General features: G+C 43.7%; 1 protein-coding gene across 4 annotated transcripts in view; it reads left to right on the top strand.

Annotated features, from left to right (window-relative positions):
* KMT5B (lysine methyltransferase 5B) overlaps nucleotides 1-18,373 on the top strand; it is a 278,446-nt gene that overhangs the window by 97,348 nt on the left and 162,725 nt on the right. For all 4 annotated transcript variants that reach the window (XM_085644799.1, XM_085644797.1, XM_085644800.1 and 1 more), the window contains one exon: nucleotides 10,154-10,319. In XM_085644799.1, coding sequence (XP_085500925.1) covers nucleotides 10,154-10,319 — 166 coding nt within the window. The remainder of the gene's footprint in view (nucleotides 1-10,153; nucleotides 10,320-18,373) is intronic.

Here is an 18,373-nt window from a genome sequence, read left to right on the forward strand (position 1 = left end):
GGTTTCTCTGTAACGTCACATTTTATAATTTCATAGTCCGGTGGGAAGGGTATTTGACAAACAGTTTACACCTCCGAGCCCCTTACATTTTGTATGGTCAGATACTCTCTCCATCCAGTTGCGCAATAGATTTGGCACAAGGCAATCCGCAACAGGATTCACTTGTTAGCGGATCACCTATTTTGGTAGGACAATGACTTTGCAAGCCTACTCAGCAGGACTCCTCAACAAGTATACAACTGGGAAGTCCTCCTCCAGGTACAGATACTTCCCGCCCTTGGGGCCCCACTCATCGATCTTTTTTACACCTCAGAAAATGCAAATCGCCCAAGCTTTGCCTTCAGGTACCCACCTCCACAGTCCCTGGGCAATGTACTGTAGATAACAGGTTAGGCATATTTGCTTATGCTTTTGCTCCCCTTCTTCTCACTTCATGCATGGTAAGAAAGAGGAAGCCGGTGTCCATGACCTTCGTCCTATTGGTTCCAACAGGGGCATAACAACCCAGGTGCTCGTTGCTCCTGGAGATGTCCTCTCAGCCACCATGAGAAGCTACCGATCATACCGGACCTTCTCAGGCGGCAACATAGTCAGATCAGGCACCCGGACCGAAGGAGCCCAACCTGTCAATTTTGCACCTGAGGTCCTAGGACTTATCTTCCAAAACCTCCCTTATGGATATATAGCCCTACTGCAAGAGGCAAGTAGACTTACTTCATGTGCATGTTATGCAACCAAGTGAAAGATATTTCATTACTGCGTCTCAAGCAGCCAGACCCATTTAGAGTCTGTGTCCAAGATATTATCTGTTGCCTCCTACGCCTAAAAAAGTAAGGCCTGCGTATACCACCATACATCTTCACCTAGCCGCAGTATCTGCATACGTGCAATAGAGAATGTTCATCCTTCGTCAAAATCCCTGTAGTAGAGATGTCATGGAGGAATTTAAAAGGGTAATGCCTCCAAGAACACGCCAGCCCCCGTATGGAACCTTAATCGAATTCTAAAAAGGCTTATGGGTCGCTCTTTTGAGGCCCTCTCTTGCAAACGACAAGTTCTATATTGGACAGTGGCTGTTTTTAGTAGCCATTACTTCGCTCAGAAGCATCAGCAAGGTACTAGCACCATTCAAGAACCATTCCTTCAGGTTTACATGGACAAGGTAATCTTTAACCAAAGTAGTCTCACCTTCCCACATTAACCAGACTATTGAGCTATTCTTATTCTTTCCGCAGTCAGATTGTGTTGTAGAAAGGGCATTGCACATCTTGAATGTCAAGCGAGGACGCATGTACTATATCGACAGGACTAAGTTCTTCCGCAAAACTTGCCAGCTCTTTGTAGTTTTTGCTAAACCCCACAAAGGTAATACCATTTCTAAGGTAGGCTTTACACGATGGGTTCTTAAGTGTATTCAGACTTCCTACACGAAAGTGAAACATGTACCTCTGCTTCTGCCTAGGACACACACTACACACCAAATGGGAACCGCTGTGAATTTTCTAGTAACATCCTATTAGCAAACATCTGCAAGGCAGGTACATGGTCAGTGCCACGTACCTGTACAAAGCACTATCTTGTAGACATACCAGCTCATCAGCAGGCTGTGGTTGTTCAAACGGTGTTAAGAACATTGTTCCAAACATCTGCATCATCTGCCCACTAGACCCTCCTCGGGACGAAACTGCTTTATAGTCAGTTCAGACCATGTGTATCTGCCGCCTCACATCCTACGAACGGAAAATGTTACTCTGTAAGAATTTGTTTGAAGTGTGTAGTCCTTTAGATTTACATGTGGCCCCCTCCTCTCCACAAGCTGGAAATGTCTGTACATGTTTACTTTCCTTACACTTCACTTCTCGAATGATTTACAATTCACATGGCACTATACAGTAGTCTTACTCTACATTTCACTTTCACCTCCACCTCTTAACTGCTGAGAGAAAAACAATCTATGGAGAAGCATGTGCCCAGATACATTCTTGGCTAAGGGAAGAATCAACGCACATCCTATGATTTGAAAATTATTCAAAGAAAAATAAGTTATAAGTTGAAATGTTGGAGCCCAACACTAGATGGCATGAGTATGCAGAGCATGTGAACCCACAGGACTACACGCTACAAAGCTAAGCTTTCAAGGTAAGTAACCTTTTCCTTATTAAATTGCTTATTAAATCTTGAAGAGCAATTTCTGATTACACATGTTTTCAACTTTTAGAAGGAATACTGGGGGTTGAACAGTGACTCCTTGACCTTCCAAGGACAAGCAATATTATTTAGTACTCATGGATGATACAACATAAAATGATGATTTATTTTCGAATACATTTTGGGGACAATACACACGCCCTGAAAAAGTCCAAGGTGTATGGGGACGAAAGGCATTAACTGATTTGGTGATTGAGAACTATAGATTATTCAACTTTTAATACAAATTTTATTAAATGAACTTAATTTAGTAGAAATTAGTAGAAACATCATACATGCTTATTTTTTCAGTTGGAAGGACATTTATCATTGGCACTGTACTGTATACCAAGCTCAGCCCACACTCCTGTAGTATCTGTAATTGGAAGTTTTTCTTTTTGGGCCACTGAATGTGGTGAGTTGTTCAGTCAGGTCGTCTTTCTGCACTTCTTGAATATGGGATTGCTTAAGGAGTTGTACTGTATTGCAACATTTATATACTGCATACTGCCCCTGTGTGTGTCGCCAAAGGGCTTGTCTACATAAGTTGCACCCTACACCATGTAGGTTGTGTAGTTGGAAGGGTTTGTTTTTGTCTTGACCCTTTGTGGGAACTGTGTCCATGTCATGAGTGATGACTTCTCAGGTGTGGTTATCGTATTATGGGATGCAGTGCAGAGTATGGTGGCTGAGGAATTGTGAGAACGAGGCTTGCAGTTTATGGTTTTCAGTAAGCTGGCAGCTTTATACAGCTCTGCAGGTCCCTTTATGCTTTTTTTATGATCTTCGTCTGCTTCGCTAGATACTTCATACAGACAGGATTGTGCATTCTGAGTTATTTTGTTTAAAGTTTATGGTCTTGAGCAGGCAGCTTGCCACTCCGAACCCAAGGTGTTTTTTGGTTCCCCCAGTGGTTATTGGGATTAGTCTTGTGCGCTAAAGGAAATCGTCACTACAGTTTCCTAGTGGTAGATTAAATTAATAGAAATTAGATGTTATCTATAGTGGGAGGGGGTACGTGAATTAATCCTATGGTTGGTGGTATTAATATATGACTTAATGGAAATTAGGTATTATTAGCTTGCAGGGGGATTACTTGTAGAGGAGAGGTTTTGATCTTTGAAATGAGGTGTGGGCAGGCTGCATAAATACTGCAACAGGGATTAACTAAAACATGCATACAACTTAAAGTAGGCTGTGCTTTGAAAGAGGAGGCACGCAGAACATGGAAAGGAAGGAGTTATTTGAAAGAAAAGGAAAGTTGACAATTGGATGCTTTAAGTCACGGTCAGTTTTTTATGCAAGGTGTTTAGAAATATTGTGGAGGCTTTATGAGAAACCATGCACAACTAGAAGAAACAACATTATTTGCATGCATGAGATAGTTTTGTACAAGGCACTAGAATCGGTCGAATAGTCTGTCCTCCTCTTACTCTGCATGTTTTGGAATCTTTATCATCACCATTATATTGAGTTACTCTTTTTTTTGTGTTTTACTCCACGAGGTAGTTGAGTTAAAATCTCAGATACAGTGTAACTCAGTAAATATCACACCTTCAGTTACATCTATGTCCATTCTGTCTTTTGCTTTCGATAAAGAAACTGACATAAAAAAGAAAGTAAAATAGAAATGTTAAAATAAAACTAAGGTAGATACTAAAACTTGGATTTTATTTCTGGATTGAGATGCAATTTAAAGTGTTATGTCTTAGCATAATGCTCTAGATGTCCTATAACATCTCCCTTTCTTATAACATTGGCCCCATGACTCATAATTATCCCATGTGCCTTGGTTCAGATCTACATGGGAATTTTAAGGTGTGAACGGGTCTTTCATTTTTAGTGAGAGCTTTTTCTCAAACAAAAGGACTGGAAGGTGGGCATGGGATACATATGCAGGAACTCCTGGAGCTGAAGCTGATGCTGGTCAACCTCTGAGTACTTCACTGGTAACATTGGCTACTGACCTCCAGACCCCTAAAATGCCCCCTAAATATAGTATTTGCGGGGCAGCCCTGAACCAAGAAAACAGATTCCCGCAACCTGCTAAGAAGAACGACGAAAGAAGACACCCAGCAGAGGAGAGTGCAGAGAAGAACTGACTGGGCTCCAGCCCTACCGGCCTGTCTGCAGTTTCCAGAGATCCTGCATTTAAAAGTCGCCTTGTCCTGCTACCAGCGACCTCCAGAACCCTTGGAAGGACTGACTGCCTTCAACAAAGTTGGGATCTCCTGTAAACAGCAGCTCTGTTCAAAAGAAACAACCAAGAAAGACTCTGAGCCTGCTGAGGACAAAGAAACCCAACGCCTGGAACCACCACTAAAACCGGACTCCTACGGCCTGAATCTGAGTGGCCCACCAGCCCCAAGGAGGACCCCCAGCGCTCCAGAGTTGACTCTTCCAATGTCACCTGCAGCCTCTGTCCGGAGACCCCCCCCTCCCCTCCCACCAACCGCAAGTTGCCCGGTAAGGTGAAATCTGACCTCGAAAGACACCCCTGCATCCAGCCGCCCTGCACCCTGGATAAGAGGACCTGAGGTTCACCTACGTCCCTGAGCTCTCCAACTTTCTTGCCCAGCTGTTGGTTCCTCCTGGAAGACTTCCTGGAGCGAGCCTTCAGCTAAAAACCAAAACCTACAATCCCCATTGAAAAAAACAGGGCACCTGATGCCAAAACAGCACCCTGCACCCGGCCGCCACTGGTGCCGCTGTGGATACACTTTGTGTGCTAACTCGGATCCCCCTTTGCCCTGAGCTTAAGTCCAGGAGCTTTGCTCCTACAACCTTGTGGGCTGCTCATGAGGAGCCACCTACCTGAGGCCCCCTATCCCCCAATGGATAATATTGGGCCTCAGCACTCTGCTGCCCCAGTGCCGCTGAGGGTGTTTTAAGAGTGCATCCTTGACCCTGGGGTAACCCTGGTTCTAACCCCAGAATACCAACCCCAAAACCTAAGTACTTACCATTAAACCGATACCACTGTTTTCTCCCATAGGACTTCATTGACTGCTTTTCTGTGAAAAATCTTGTAGGTGTGGAGTTAGTTTGTATGAAATCCTAAGAAACTGCAACTGTACAAAAACGTAATTACTTACCTTTTCAATAGGAAGTCTCCCAGTGTGATATTTAGTATTATCACACTGAGTAGAAAAAATAACTTAAAAAGTAATCAGCAAAGTAATCAAAAGAAATGTAACAGTAATTTCAAGTGTATTCAAAGTATTTACAAACCTGCAACAAAGTGTTTCTCATTCAGCTTGCTTTTATTGTCTTGAAACATACCATTTATACTTGCTTCTGCCAGGCTTGCTTGGTTCTAGAAAATAAAAACAAATAAATAATATTTTAATACAAACAAATTGGTCTGAGTTCAGTCTTTGAGCGTGTGACATCATTTCTTGCCTGATTGTGTACAATAAATGCTTAACACTACCCTCTAGTAAAGCCTTACCTTACGGCTCACCCCCACTACCACAAATAGAGAGCAAGGTATTATCTACTTTTACCTCTGCCTACCTTTAGGGTTCCACTGGACTCTGTGCACAGTATACCTTACTTTGTTATAGTATATAAAGAGCCAGCCTAATAGAAGCTCATACCGCCGAAAAAAACGAAAGTAAAGCAAAACGCACACTGTGTGTGCGTGAGGCAGAGATTCAGGAGCTATCTTGAGACCAAAGTCGACTTCAAAGCAAAAGAACTTGCACATTCCCACTCACAAAACTAGATGGCAGTAGTATGCAGATGTGAATCTACAACACTACAAGCTACAAACAGATATCTACTGTGTACGTAACATTTTCCTTCTCTAGTGTTGGTATATTTAGATTAACATTAAGTTTTACAGGTCGGAGACACATTGGTTTCTACCCTTCCACTCATGAGTTTTGAAAGTCTTAGCTTAGGTGGCCTCTAGAGAGAGTGAGATGGCAGGTCTGTTCAGATGATTGGCTGGTGTTTGTGTCCCTTTTAAATGATATGACTGCTGCACTAAACAAAGACTATTCTTTGGCCTACGTTTATTACTGTTTTAAACTACCAGGTATTCCCCAGTCTGACGATTGGGAATCATTTAAGCATGTGAATCTAAAAATATACTAGCTTTAGTTACAAGTAAGTAACTTGTTTCTTACTGTACTGTGATCCTCAGATTATAATTAGCATTTTGTTTACCTTTTCTGTTTTCCATTTTGCAATGTAAATACAAATTAAAAAAGCAATGTTTGGGACTGAGGTTTCATGCAGTGCTTTTAAAAGATGTCCTTATTTCTGTGTCGGTGTTTTTGGACCGATTGTGTTTTTAATTCCTGCAAACCCGACAATCCTGCAGGTCCATGGATGATGGGTTGGCATACAAAATGTATTCCCAACTCTGACTGAGGGTGGCTCATCCTAGGTGGTGTAATGATTCGCAGTGGTGGTAGCAAGTACTAAACTGGATCTGAAAAAACTGAATGATGTGAAAAGAGTTCTGAGATCTTCGTAGGTGGGAGCAAATAATCTTAAAGGTAACAATCATTTCTGTAAACTACTTTTCCATGTTTATATAGTACCACTAGATTTTAAACAAAACTTTTGAAAGTGGCCCTGATTTTTGTTTCTGTTATCCAATGTCCAGCCTTTATTTGTAATCTCCCATTCACTCAGCAGTACATTAAATCTGAAAACAAGGATTATGTAGTTTGCCAGTGATCTAGCTCCTACAGTGGAAGCAGCTAACTTATTGATAAACTTATCTTGCTTTATAGATATTGGTTGAGTTTTTCCATCAAATGAGAGGCACGTTCCTCCTCTAGACCTCTGCTGTCTCCCCCCCCAAAAAGACAAGTGCACGACCACTCTTCGGCTATCCCCTGTTCGACATGGTCACCCCCATTTTGTGCCTGGTATTTGATGCAACTTTGACTGAAGTGCACAGGGTTACTGCTAACCAGGTTCCCAGTGCCAGTATTCTTTCCCCAAAAACAAGGTAACTGTGCAATTTTTCCATAATTGGCAAGACCTTTAGCACCCCTAGTCTCTAGTAAATGGTACCCATGGTACATAGGAAAGGGGTACTAGACAGGGCCCCTAAGGGCTGCAGCATGTATTGTGCCACCCTAAGGGACCCACCACCAAACTCATGCAGACAGCCATTGCAGTCTGTGCGAAATAGTGCAGACAAAAGTAAAAACGACGTTGTACAGACCCTCTGTGCCATGTCCCCAGACACTGCATTCAGTATATGTAAGTCACCCCTACAGCATGACGTACAGCCCTAACGCAGGATGCATTACATCACCTGTGGGGTCATATCTGCTTGAGGAGATATGCCCCTGTGGTGCTTAGTTCAATGACCACAAGTGAAAAGGGAAGCCAACCTGAGTGCATGTTCTGGGCAATGGTCATTACTAGTTCCCCAGCTACATGATGGCTTCCCTGAAACACATAGTGTTTGGTATCAAACACCTTGTCTTAATCTCTTCTGATGCTAGTAGTGGATTTATTAAAACATGCACCCGAGGGCACCATAGAGGTGCCCCCTGAAAACCTACCAGCCTGTAGGGTACTGGCCTGCTGGTGTAGACCAACCTGCAACCACAGGCAGGTTTCTGACCCCCTGCAGGTGAGAGCCCAAGGTCTCTGAGGTCCGAAAGAATGCCTGCTCCAGCCAGAGGTGTTGTCACTTCCTCCATGCAGGATGGCAGGCAATCGGCATATCACGGCAGGAGACTTCAAAGGCCTCTGTCTACTTTGATATGCGACCCCGCTTCCCATGGACAGGGGAAATGCCACTTCCTGCTCAGGGCCCATTTGGCACCGGGACAGACGGGAAAATTAGTTAGGCAGGAGGCGTGTTAACTGTCAGGCTGGTTACACCCCAAGGTGGGCTACCTGAAGTGAACATAAAAAATTGATTTCCACGATCTGGGTTTTTGGTGAAATTAGATACACTGGATCAGGGTTATGCCCACTCTCCACAGGAAGTGGTCATATGGGGAATGTAGGCACACCAAAGGTAAGTAGCCAATTGACTACTCCCTCACCGTTCCCTTAACGCCCCTAAATTGAGTATTTAGGTGGCATCTCTGTCACCAGAAACTCATATTCCGCAGTCTCAAGAAGAAGATAACAGAGAAGAACGAAGAAAGCGAGAACTGAGGTCCAGCTGCTGACTTTTTGGTGTCAAACCCTGCCTGCCTGCACCTGTCCCGACAATTGCGACAAACTGACTCATCCTGTTGCTGTGCATCTGCCAAGAACCCTGGTGGGCTGCCAGCACTTCGCAATTTGCCAGCAATTTTCCTTGGAGTAGAGAAGCTATTCCCCTGCTTCTTGCAGGCACCAAACCGCAAAGTCTGTTCCACCATTGTGTTGCTCCCCAGTCTCACCAACACCACAGAGAAGAGGTCATTGTGCTCTAGGAGGTCAAATCAGTCTTCCCTCCCAAGTGAGAAGATTCCAGGATCAACCAGATCTGCACAGCATCCATACCTGGACTCCTGGGCCCCTTACAGCAATCGAAAACCGTTTGAGTCCAATCCGGACTCCAATGACTCCAAGACGAGCAGCCATCGAGTGGCGTACACACTGCAGAGACCCACTTCATGAGTGGCCCAACTGTCCTGTTTTTGTCCCCTCAACCGGCAAAACCGACAACCGTCAGCGCCTGTGACGTACAAACCCAGCCGGCCTAACCACTTTGCACCGAGTGCCCCAGCACTGGTTTCCAAGAACCAACTGTGCTTACTTGTTCCCAGGGCCCTCACGAACCGAGCTCTCCTTTGGGAGCTCCCGGGCTTGCCCCCAATTACCACTCTGCAGCCAGTTTCTAGATGGCCCCCCTCTGTCTTCGATTTAGTATGCAAAGCCACCACCCTGACTGGCACCTCTGCACTAGAACGCTCCAGGGCAGCTAAACACTAACTTCTAGTTGGTCTTTGGACCTTGACCCCCTCCCACCCTAATGCCTGAATGGGACCCCTGGAAACAATTTGCAAGTAACCTTTTGCAGTGTATGCCTTTTTGTTCTCCATAGAAAAGCATTAATGTATAAAGACGCTTTTAAGTGAACATTTTACTTACCTGTAAAAACCAATATATCGAAAAGTACTTACTTTATACTGAAGTCCTTGGTGTTGAAATTTATACAAAAATATGTTATTTTTCTAAATTGGTCTCTGATTTATTCTTGAGTGTGTCTCATTTATTACCTCTGTGAGTACAACAAATGCTTAGCACTACCTTCTGATAAGCCTAAACTACTACCACAAAATAGAACATTTAGGTTTGTTAATTGTGCTTCTGTAAGCCAATAAGGGTTGCCTGGACTCTCTGCACAGTGCACCTTGTTTCAGTGCACTAATAAGAGAGCCAGCTTCCTACTGTTAACTTAAATGTCATCCTCCACCACCTTTTATCTTTCCATCTCCAGTGCCACAAGATGGCTACTGGCTGTATAAAATTAGAAGGGATCAATGGGACTGGAGAATGGCAATGGGTTTATCTTGAGGAAGGGCTGAATCCATCACCAGTTTAATCTACATCTGCCTATTCACAACATGTACAAGATGCATTGCTTGTCCATAGGGAAGTGGTTTAGGATTCTGATTCTGCTTAGGTAGTACTAAGTGCAAGCATCCAATCCTTACTGCAAGATTTGGAGGGGGTTCCTTTAGACAATGCAGCTGTCAGTGGCAGCATACATTTGATGTCCACATCTAAAAAACGTATGATACTGAATGCTGTTAATTTGGCATTAGAGGCTTTCCTATTTTTATACTAGTTTCTGTATTTATTTTTTTAGTGCGTACCTGGGCATCCTGTGTTGTATACTGTTTGAGCAAGTAGCTAAAGGCTTGTTCAGTTGAGAGCATTTCCCCTCTAGAGAACATGCTTTTCAGCAAAATAGGGTTTTCTAGTGCTGGGGTTAAACTGCTGTAAACTGTATACATCATTTGCATTAGTATAATTTTACTCTTCACAGGTTCCGACCAATAAAGGGACGTCAAGATGAATTAAAAGAAATTATTGAAAATTTCAAGAAGGAGGAAAGTTTGGATAAAACCTTCAAATCTTTGACGGCAGGCGACTGGGCAAGACATTACTTTCTAAACAAAAATAAAATGCAGGAAAAATTGTTCAAGGAACATGTAAGTGTAGTTCATGATGTTGTTAAAGGCAGTGTTCCAGCTCACAATTGCATTTACAGCATGCCGAATGTGAATTAATGGAAAAAAAGAAACCCATCACTCTATAATTTCATGACTGACTCTTTTAATTTGAATTCACTTGGTTCACTGACAAAACATGAGTTGTGAAGCAAAGCTTAGAACAGTATCACTTTTAAATAATCATGCTTTAGAAAAATTAGAATGTTTTTCACTAAATTGATTTGACTGATAAGTAAATGTTCTTTTAAATTTCCAGCACTGGATGTTAACACGCTTGAATATTCACTGTCGTCAGAAGCAAACCATCAATAATCAGTCTTAACTTATGCTCAAATAATGATGCAACCGTAGACTATAGGTTGTCTGTTGACTTCATTATGTGACCAGAACTCTGACCAGTGAGGGCAGAGACTCAAAGCTGCAACTTTCCACAGAGGCACCAAGTCTGATTTTCTTTTGCACTTCAGACTGACCTTGATAGCTCTGCTATTTCTTCAGAATTTTTTTTGGTTTAATCTGGTGATCAGTCTTTTATTTGTGAACCTCTTCATTACCAGATGTAGGATGCAAACAGTTTCTGTCTTTTTTGTAGCTGGTTGTCTATGCACTAAAAATTCCTGTTGCTATTTTGAAGATCTTTCTTCAGGCTGTGTACTTCATATGGCTCGAAAAAGATCTTCACAAAAATAAGTTTTTTTTTCTTCAAAACTGTGTGGAACAGCTTAAAAAAACGTAAAATGCAAAGACGTTTGACTTGTTAGGGTCTTTAAAGTTGACTCTCCAGGCTATAGCTCTGAGAGATGTGTAGCTCTGCTGTCATCTGCCAAGGCGATAAATTCTGTCTGAATCCCATCTGAAAACCATATGCATCTGCTTCTGAGCGCCAGACACCTGATTCTGTTGGCAGATCCCTAGAGAAGTCCAAGATTTTCAGATTGCGGGCTTTATTTCGAAGGCTGTACCACTTGAGTTTTCTTCAGCTAAATCTACCAAATCCAAGCGTCATCTGTCAAAAGCCTTCAAAGCGTCAACATTTGCCTCCAGGTTGTTGTCTGACAACGCCTGCTCTGTTGACAACCCTGTCGACATGCCATTTATCGTAGTCTTTTGCCCAATCCATGGCAGGCTCGATGAAGATGCTATGGATGACCCCAACCTCGACAGGCTTTTCAATCACTTCACCTTCAACTACTACCAATGGTCACTTTAATACCCATTTTGGCAACAACCACACTGGTGATGGCTGCGTTTTCCATTCTGATGTAGAGCCCACTTTCAACAGATAAGATTTCTCTGTCAACATTATCATCCTTCTTCAAATATTCCCTTACTTTTTAATTAGTATGCTTTTAGCGGTTTCGCTGCTTTCATCTTTGTATTATAAAATATAATACAAAGAAGCTTCTGTGTACATGCAATGAAAAATAACATGCCATAACAATTTGACTTGGACACTGAGTATGGCCTGTAACACACTCGGGCAGTTCATCTAAATGGGCTGCAAATGCATCTTGTCTTCTTCATAAGTATTTCTTGCATCCTATGGTTCTGGTTCCACCTTTTTGGGCCCACACTTTAACTGCAGTGCCTCCAGCCACTCCAGTGGAACCCTCTTTACTTTTACCGGCTCATCTGTAACTCGAGCCTGTAATTCCTGCACATGCCCAGCCAGTACCCCTGGTTGTTTCACACCAACCTCTGAGACCAACCGATCCTATGTTATATTCAGCTGTTTGGCATGTTGATATTGGGGATCATACTGACAGTGAAAAACCATGATAATGCCCTGATGAGTTAAGCTCTGAAATATGAGAACGGCTTATCTGCCGTAGACCAAAGTCAAGAACCAGAGCCTATATACTATTATCTAGATGACATCCATAGGTTTCATGGCATAATTAATAGAGCCTCACAAAAGTTGAAGTTACCAGTTTGTATGGCAGAGAAAGATTTTTTTCTCTTTGTCCTCAAAGGTAAATGTAGACGTGCTGTTAGATCAAATCCAATTCTGGAGCAGTTGTGGGAAGAAAGTACATTTGCATTCAGAATCCTGCGGCGGGGATAGTGTCGGTGGGACACGTGAAAAAGAAATGCAAGACTGCAGAGTCCTCTTCGATGTGCTTCATAAATCAAGTAAAGATTGAATTAATCATTTCTGCAGATAACTAGAGGTTGTCATGAAAAAAGCAAATGACCACATTGATGTGGTACCCCAGAAGGCCAACATCTAGACACAATGGGCAAATAAATTATTACTTTAGCTTTTACCTCCTTGAGCTTTTCAACAGTAATGTGATTTTTCTCCAGGTACGATTGGAAGCTATAATGCAAAGCATCACCTTTTTTGAAGAAGCTTCCAGAGAATTGTATGGGAGCAAGCCAAAACCAGCCCCCGAGAAGGGAAATTGTTGTTCTTGATACTCATTGAAACATCAATGTTTCAAATAAGTTTCTGCCAGAAGGATACATAAACAGTGTTTAATAGATGTTTGGCTGAGATGCACTTCATTCCATCTAAAGGTTCAATCCAGATTACTCAAGATTCCGATCGATGGGAAATACCTGGTAAGTCAAACAAGTTGACTATGCCCTTCAAACAATTTTGGCAGATACGGAAATAGTCAGTTTCCTTTGCACTCTACAACACCAGCAACATTTTCAGTCATATAGACATCAACCATTGTGTTCAAAGGGACTCCTACCTATCTTCGCCTGGTCATTTTTGGCGTTATTGGCAACAGAACTAGTATAAACCATCCATTAGCCTTCCTAATAAGGCAGACAAAGACAGACCGGTGGCAGCAAACAAATAAGTGACTCCTTGGGTCACCTCTCACCATCTTTTCACATGCCGGTAAGGAGAAAGGTATTAGTTTTCCTTGCAACATGCACTATTTCACCTCCTATGGCATGCATTGGACACCATCCAGTATGGACAAAGTATAATATTCACTTCCCTGCCAACCCTACACCACCAAAGATGTAACACCATATGCATATTTATACCTTACAAATGGAAATTCTCAAACTCTTTTGAAATTTGCCATTGAATTGGTGCCATTGGGCACAGCGCAAGCAAGGTTTCTGCTTGAGGTTCTCCTCATCCCCAAGAAATCTGGCGATTGACATCCAATATTTCTTGTAAGGGCACTGAACAAATTAATTAAACCACAGACCTTCAACATGCTCTCCTTCAGTCCATCAATTGTGGGGACTTCCTGGCATCCACCAAGTTGGATATTTCCACATCCCTATGTATTTTCAACACCAACGTACCTCCAAATCATGGTAGGTACTAAACATTTATAGTTCAGGGCATTCTGTTTCAAAATTAAATGGTGTTTCAAGTGTTTACCAAGTGGCAGCACATGTGCAGTGTCATGGAGTTTACTATTCCAATATCTGAATGATTGGCTTATCATGACCCATTCGTATCAATAGGCTGTTCCAGCAGTTCACACCACTAGACTTGTGAACAAAACGGGTCTCAGCCTCAGCCAGCAGAACTTTGTTCAAATTCCCAACAGACAAAATATGTTCCTGGAAGTATGATTCTGTAGGATTAGCTGAAAGAGCAGGGGAAAGAAACTACTCTGGGTTTAGTGTGAAAAGTATGATCAAATCATCTGATTGTGGTCCCAAAATACAAAGTTCTCTTGATGTAATTGTGCACATAGTTAATGCCGCAGTGTCAACACTGAGTACAACTGTTGTAAGAACAGCTGGATAAACAGTGGTTGTTGGCATCAAGTAGTGGGCTTGAACACTTCCTTTAAATGCCCAAAACAACACAGTTCTTTGTCTGGTGGAAATATATTCAGTTTATATTCAAGGGTCAGGACCTTTTTGTAGTTCAACTATAGTTTCCTCTCTCCAATGATGTTCCCCTAAAAGGGTGAGATGCGCATCCATGGTCCCTAGAAAGGAAGAGTCTGCACATCAATGTATTAGAGCTAAGAATGGTCGGGTTTATCTGAAGGCATTATTTTTATGCATCTCACACCAAGAATAGTCCGGATGGGACGCCATACCACTTTTTATCATATCAGAGTGCAAGGAGCTGTAGAATCACCAACAATGATGTGGAAACTCAACAAGCAAGCAGCCCTCCAGTGATACGAACCCCGGTTCTTGAACCTATACCTCCAACCAAGGTGTGGAGCTCAAACTTTAATAGGGGGACCAGATACCAAGATGGCAGTCAGCTCATATCCTGGACCAGGGAAGAATACTGGCTTAGATTAGATGATATCTTTTAATCAGATTCTGAAGACATTCAAGTGCCCCTCATGACAATGATGACCACAGCAAAGCAACCAATTTGTTCCTTCCTGCCAACATAGACACAGTAAATTACTCGGCCATTCTGAAATCTAGTGGTCTCAACACCTCTCTGAGTCAGAGATAACATTCCCTCAGTACCTCCATCTGCAGGGATGACTTTGTTTGCAACAGCCATCAGAAAGGCTGCAGATGTGAAGGAAACCAAGACTCATCTTTTAATTATGGTCCTCCAACTGGCCTCCTTTGTGCCTTGTCGTTTAAGTTCAATGAAGCACTTATGTAGCCCATAAAGGCAGCCTCGCTTCCCTGGTCAGACTCCTTGTCCTGTACACAGCACAGAAACTTGGGGAGAGGTTTGGCGCCGCGGCCAGGGCGACTGACTCTGGAATCTGGGCATCGCGGTTTCGATCCCCGGCAGCAGATTAGCCCAGCACCATGTGACTCTGGGCAATAGCTTGCTTAATCCTTCCGACGGCCCCCAGCGCCTAGAGACCCTTATGGGTGATTTTTCGCGCTTTACAAATGTGGATTATTATTTCAGCACAGGTCACAGGTGATGCCAATCGCCAGACAAGGAGAGTAAAGCGTATCAATGGGTTGGGGACCGCCTCCCATTGGCGTATCACCAGTTGTAAAGTGCCCTCTATTCCATTATAGTAGGTGTGATGGGTGGAGAAGGAGGAACTGGTAAAGTGACTCCCAGTAACCCATAGGCAATGAGGACAAGAGTTTGTGGCCAAGGGAAAGGTGATCTCTAATTCATCATCATCAAAGGAACTTTATTCTGTCTGAATTAGACCATACAAGTGAATTATAATATCATTACATAGATCAATCAGTCAATAAAAACAGAATGCATCAGCATTATTAAGATTAAAACAATAATATTCATCAATAAGATCGAATACAGGTTCATGCATCAGGTAAAAGATCACCAGTTCCATCCTGGACTATACATAAAATAATAAAAAGGTCAGGATAAAAAAAAAGTTAGCCAAAAATATAAGACATCCAGACAGTTCTGACCAACACAGCATGTGAGAAAGTGCCTCTTTTGTCATGGTTAGCCCACACTTTTTGCCTGGTTTTATGTGGGTTCGATTGTAGTACACAGGGTCCCTGCCAACCAGGTCCCCTGTGCCAGTGCTTCTTCCCTACAACACATCCCCAATTGGTGCCTTTACCCCCTGTAAGTGCCTGGTAAGTGGTATCCCGGGTACCTAGGGCCTGGGAGCTGAAGAATGTCCCCCGGTACCCCCCTCACTAGGACCATGTCACTGCCCTTGCAGCTTGTATGCCCTTGTGGGAAGAAAAACAACAAAGTTGACATAGTACCCTGCCTGGGTGCCATGCCAGCCAGCACTGCCTCTAGGTAAGTCACGCGTCTAGCAGGCATCACAGCCTTATACCGCAAGAGAGGGCATATCTGAATGAGTAGATCTGCCTCTACAGTATTTAAGTCCATTCTTAAGTTTTGTAAGTTCATAAGGAGTACTTTGGCTGGAAACTCAACAACTTTAGTTCCCCAGCACTGTGATGGCCTCACTGAAACCAGGAGTGTTTGGTACCAAACAACTCATTGTAATAAATCCACACTGATGCCAGTGTGCGATTCATTAATCATGTGCTTAGAGGGAACCTCAGAGGTGCCCCCTAAAAAACCTACAGACGCTGGTGTGGGCACTGGCTGGCTTAAGGCAGCCTGCCACACACAGACATGTTTGTAGACCCCTGGGTGGAGAGCCTCTGCTCTCTCGGACCCGAAACAATGCACATCATGGGCAGAGGTGTCACACCTCCTCCCCAAGGATGGGCCAGTGCTTGGAGGGGAAGCTTCAAAGACCTTCCGCCTCTCTCCCCTTAGCCTCTGCTGCTAGCAGCAGATGGCAGCTCCCGGTTTACACCACCTCTTTCGACCGAAAAACATAGGAGAATAGGAGGAGTGCCCACCTTTGCCGAGGCGAGTGAAGCACATCTTTCAGTCCCTGTCATCTTGAAGATAGGCTGAACCCTCAATTCAGGGTTAAGTCTATGCCTACTCTCACAGGAGGGTGGCATAATGGAGGGTGTAATCACACAAGGTAATGTTCCCATTGGCCCTATCCGCTACTCCCCTAAAACATCCCTAAAGTTAGTATTTAGATGGCTCCCCCAGACCTAGAAACTAGATCTGCAACAACCTAAGAAGACATCCGTGCAGAGAAGACTATGACTGCCGTGGCCCCAGCCTTACTGGCCTGTCTCCAGCTTCGATGGACCTGCAACCTGTCTTGCAGCTAGCAATTTCTGAAAATTCTGGGATGATTGCTGCCTTCAAAAAAGACTCAAATCTCCTGTGGACAGTGGACCTGTCCAGAAGAAATCTACTCCAAGGGTTCTGGATCCAGCTGGAACCACGATCCCTACCCACTCGGCACTCGACGCCCATGGCCAGATTCCGAGTGACCCAACTGCCCAGTGAAGTCCGAGTAGCGATCCTGACCTAGAGTCCAGCCTTTGCTGACGACTCCTGACCTCCACGATGATGCCTGAATCCAGAGGCTCCCCCTTACCGCAACCGGCTCTGATAAGAAGACTCAGACATCAAAAGGCACCCCTGCACCGAATCTCCTGGGCCTTGCTGCGCTGAATAGACAGTGCCCCTGTAACCCCCTTCATCTTTACTTACCTCTGCTGTCGTTGGTCTCCCTCTTGCAACCTCCGGTGTAATGCCTGCAGCCTGTTTGTCAAAAAAAGAAACTCCATTGAAAGCATTGGGCGCCCGATGCTGAGTTTGCACCCGCTGCCCCTGTGCCACTGGTGTTGTATGCTTGGGAATGCGTTGTGGCCCCTCCTGTGCTTGTACTAACCCCCAAAGCTTGGCCGCTGCAACCGATTTACCTACCAGCAAGCAGTGTGGCTCTGAGCATCCCCTGTCTACATTGAAATGCTTTGGGACGAACTCCGATTTTGACCTCTGCATCGGGCCTCCCCTGTGCAGTTTTGGTACTAACCTGACCCTTGCCCACTGCTGACCTTTGGTCCAGTAGACCTGAACTGTAAGTGCGATACCGGTTTAAATGCAATATTGTTTTCCCCGTAGGATAACATTGAAATGTTCAGAAATTGTTCTAAGTGTCGACTTTTAAAAGTGGAAAGTATTTTTAGATAAAAATGTACCTCCCTTATTGCGAAGGTCTTGGTCTTAAAATAAAATGCAAACTAAGCTTATTTTTCTAAAATAGGTTTTGATCTCCTTTTTGAGCCGTGTGTCCATTAGTGATCAATGTTGTGCAATAAATGTCTTACCCTCCTTTGTGTTAGGCCTAAGGCTGCTCGCCCACACAACCACTAATAGTGAACTTTTTTTTTAACAACAAATTTTATTGATTTTCCAAAGTGCCAAATGAGCGGAGCCCGGCAAGCATCAAACAGGTGATAGTCATATTGTACAATTGCAAGGCATCATATATCATCCCCCAGGAAGGTCTGCAGAACATCAGACCCAAGTCGTCCCCCCCCCCCCCTCCCTCCGCCCACGCGCCATACACCCTATATACAACAGCGCACAAACATAATGAAAATTCACTCTTCTACCTTTGCACAACAACATTTCCCTAAACCGGTGAATTGCTCGCTACCAGCCTATCGATTTGGGTCTTGGGATACCGTTGGCCCCAGGAGAGACAAGTCAATGCCTCTGTATGTGGTCCAGCACGCCCAGATCTTCTTATGCTTCTGCGGGCAGCCTCGTGCCTGAAATACTGCGA

The sequence above is a fragment of the Triturus cristatus genome, chromosome 3_1, assembly GCF_964204655.1.
Source record: "Triturus cristatus chromosome 3_1, aTriCri1.1, whole genome shotgun sequence".
Classification (NCBI taxonomy): Eukaryota; Metazoa; Chordata; class Amphibia; order Caudata; family Salamandridae; genus Triturus; species Triturus cristatus.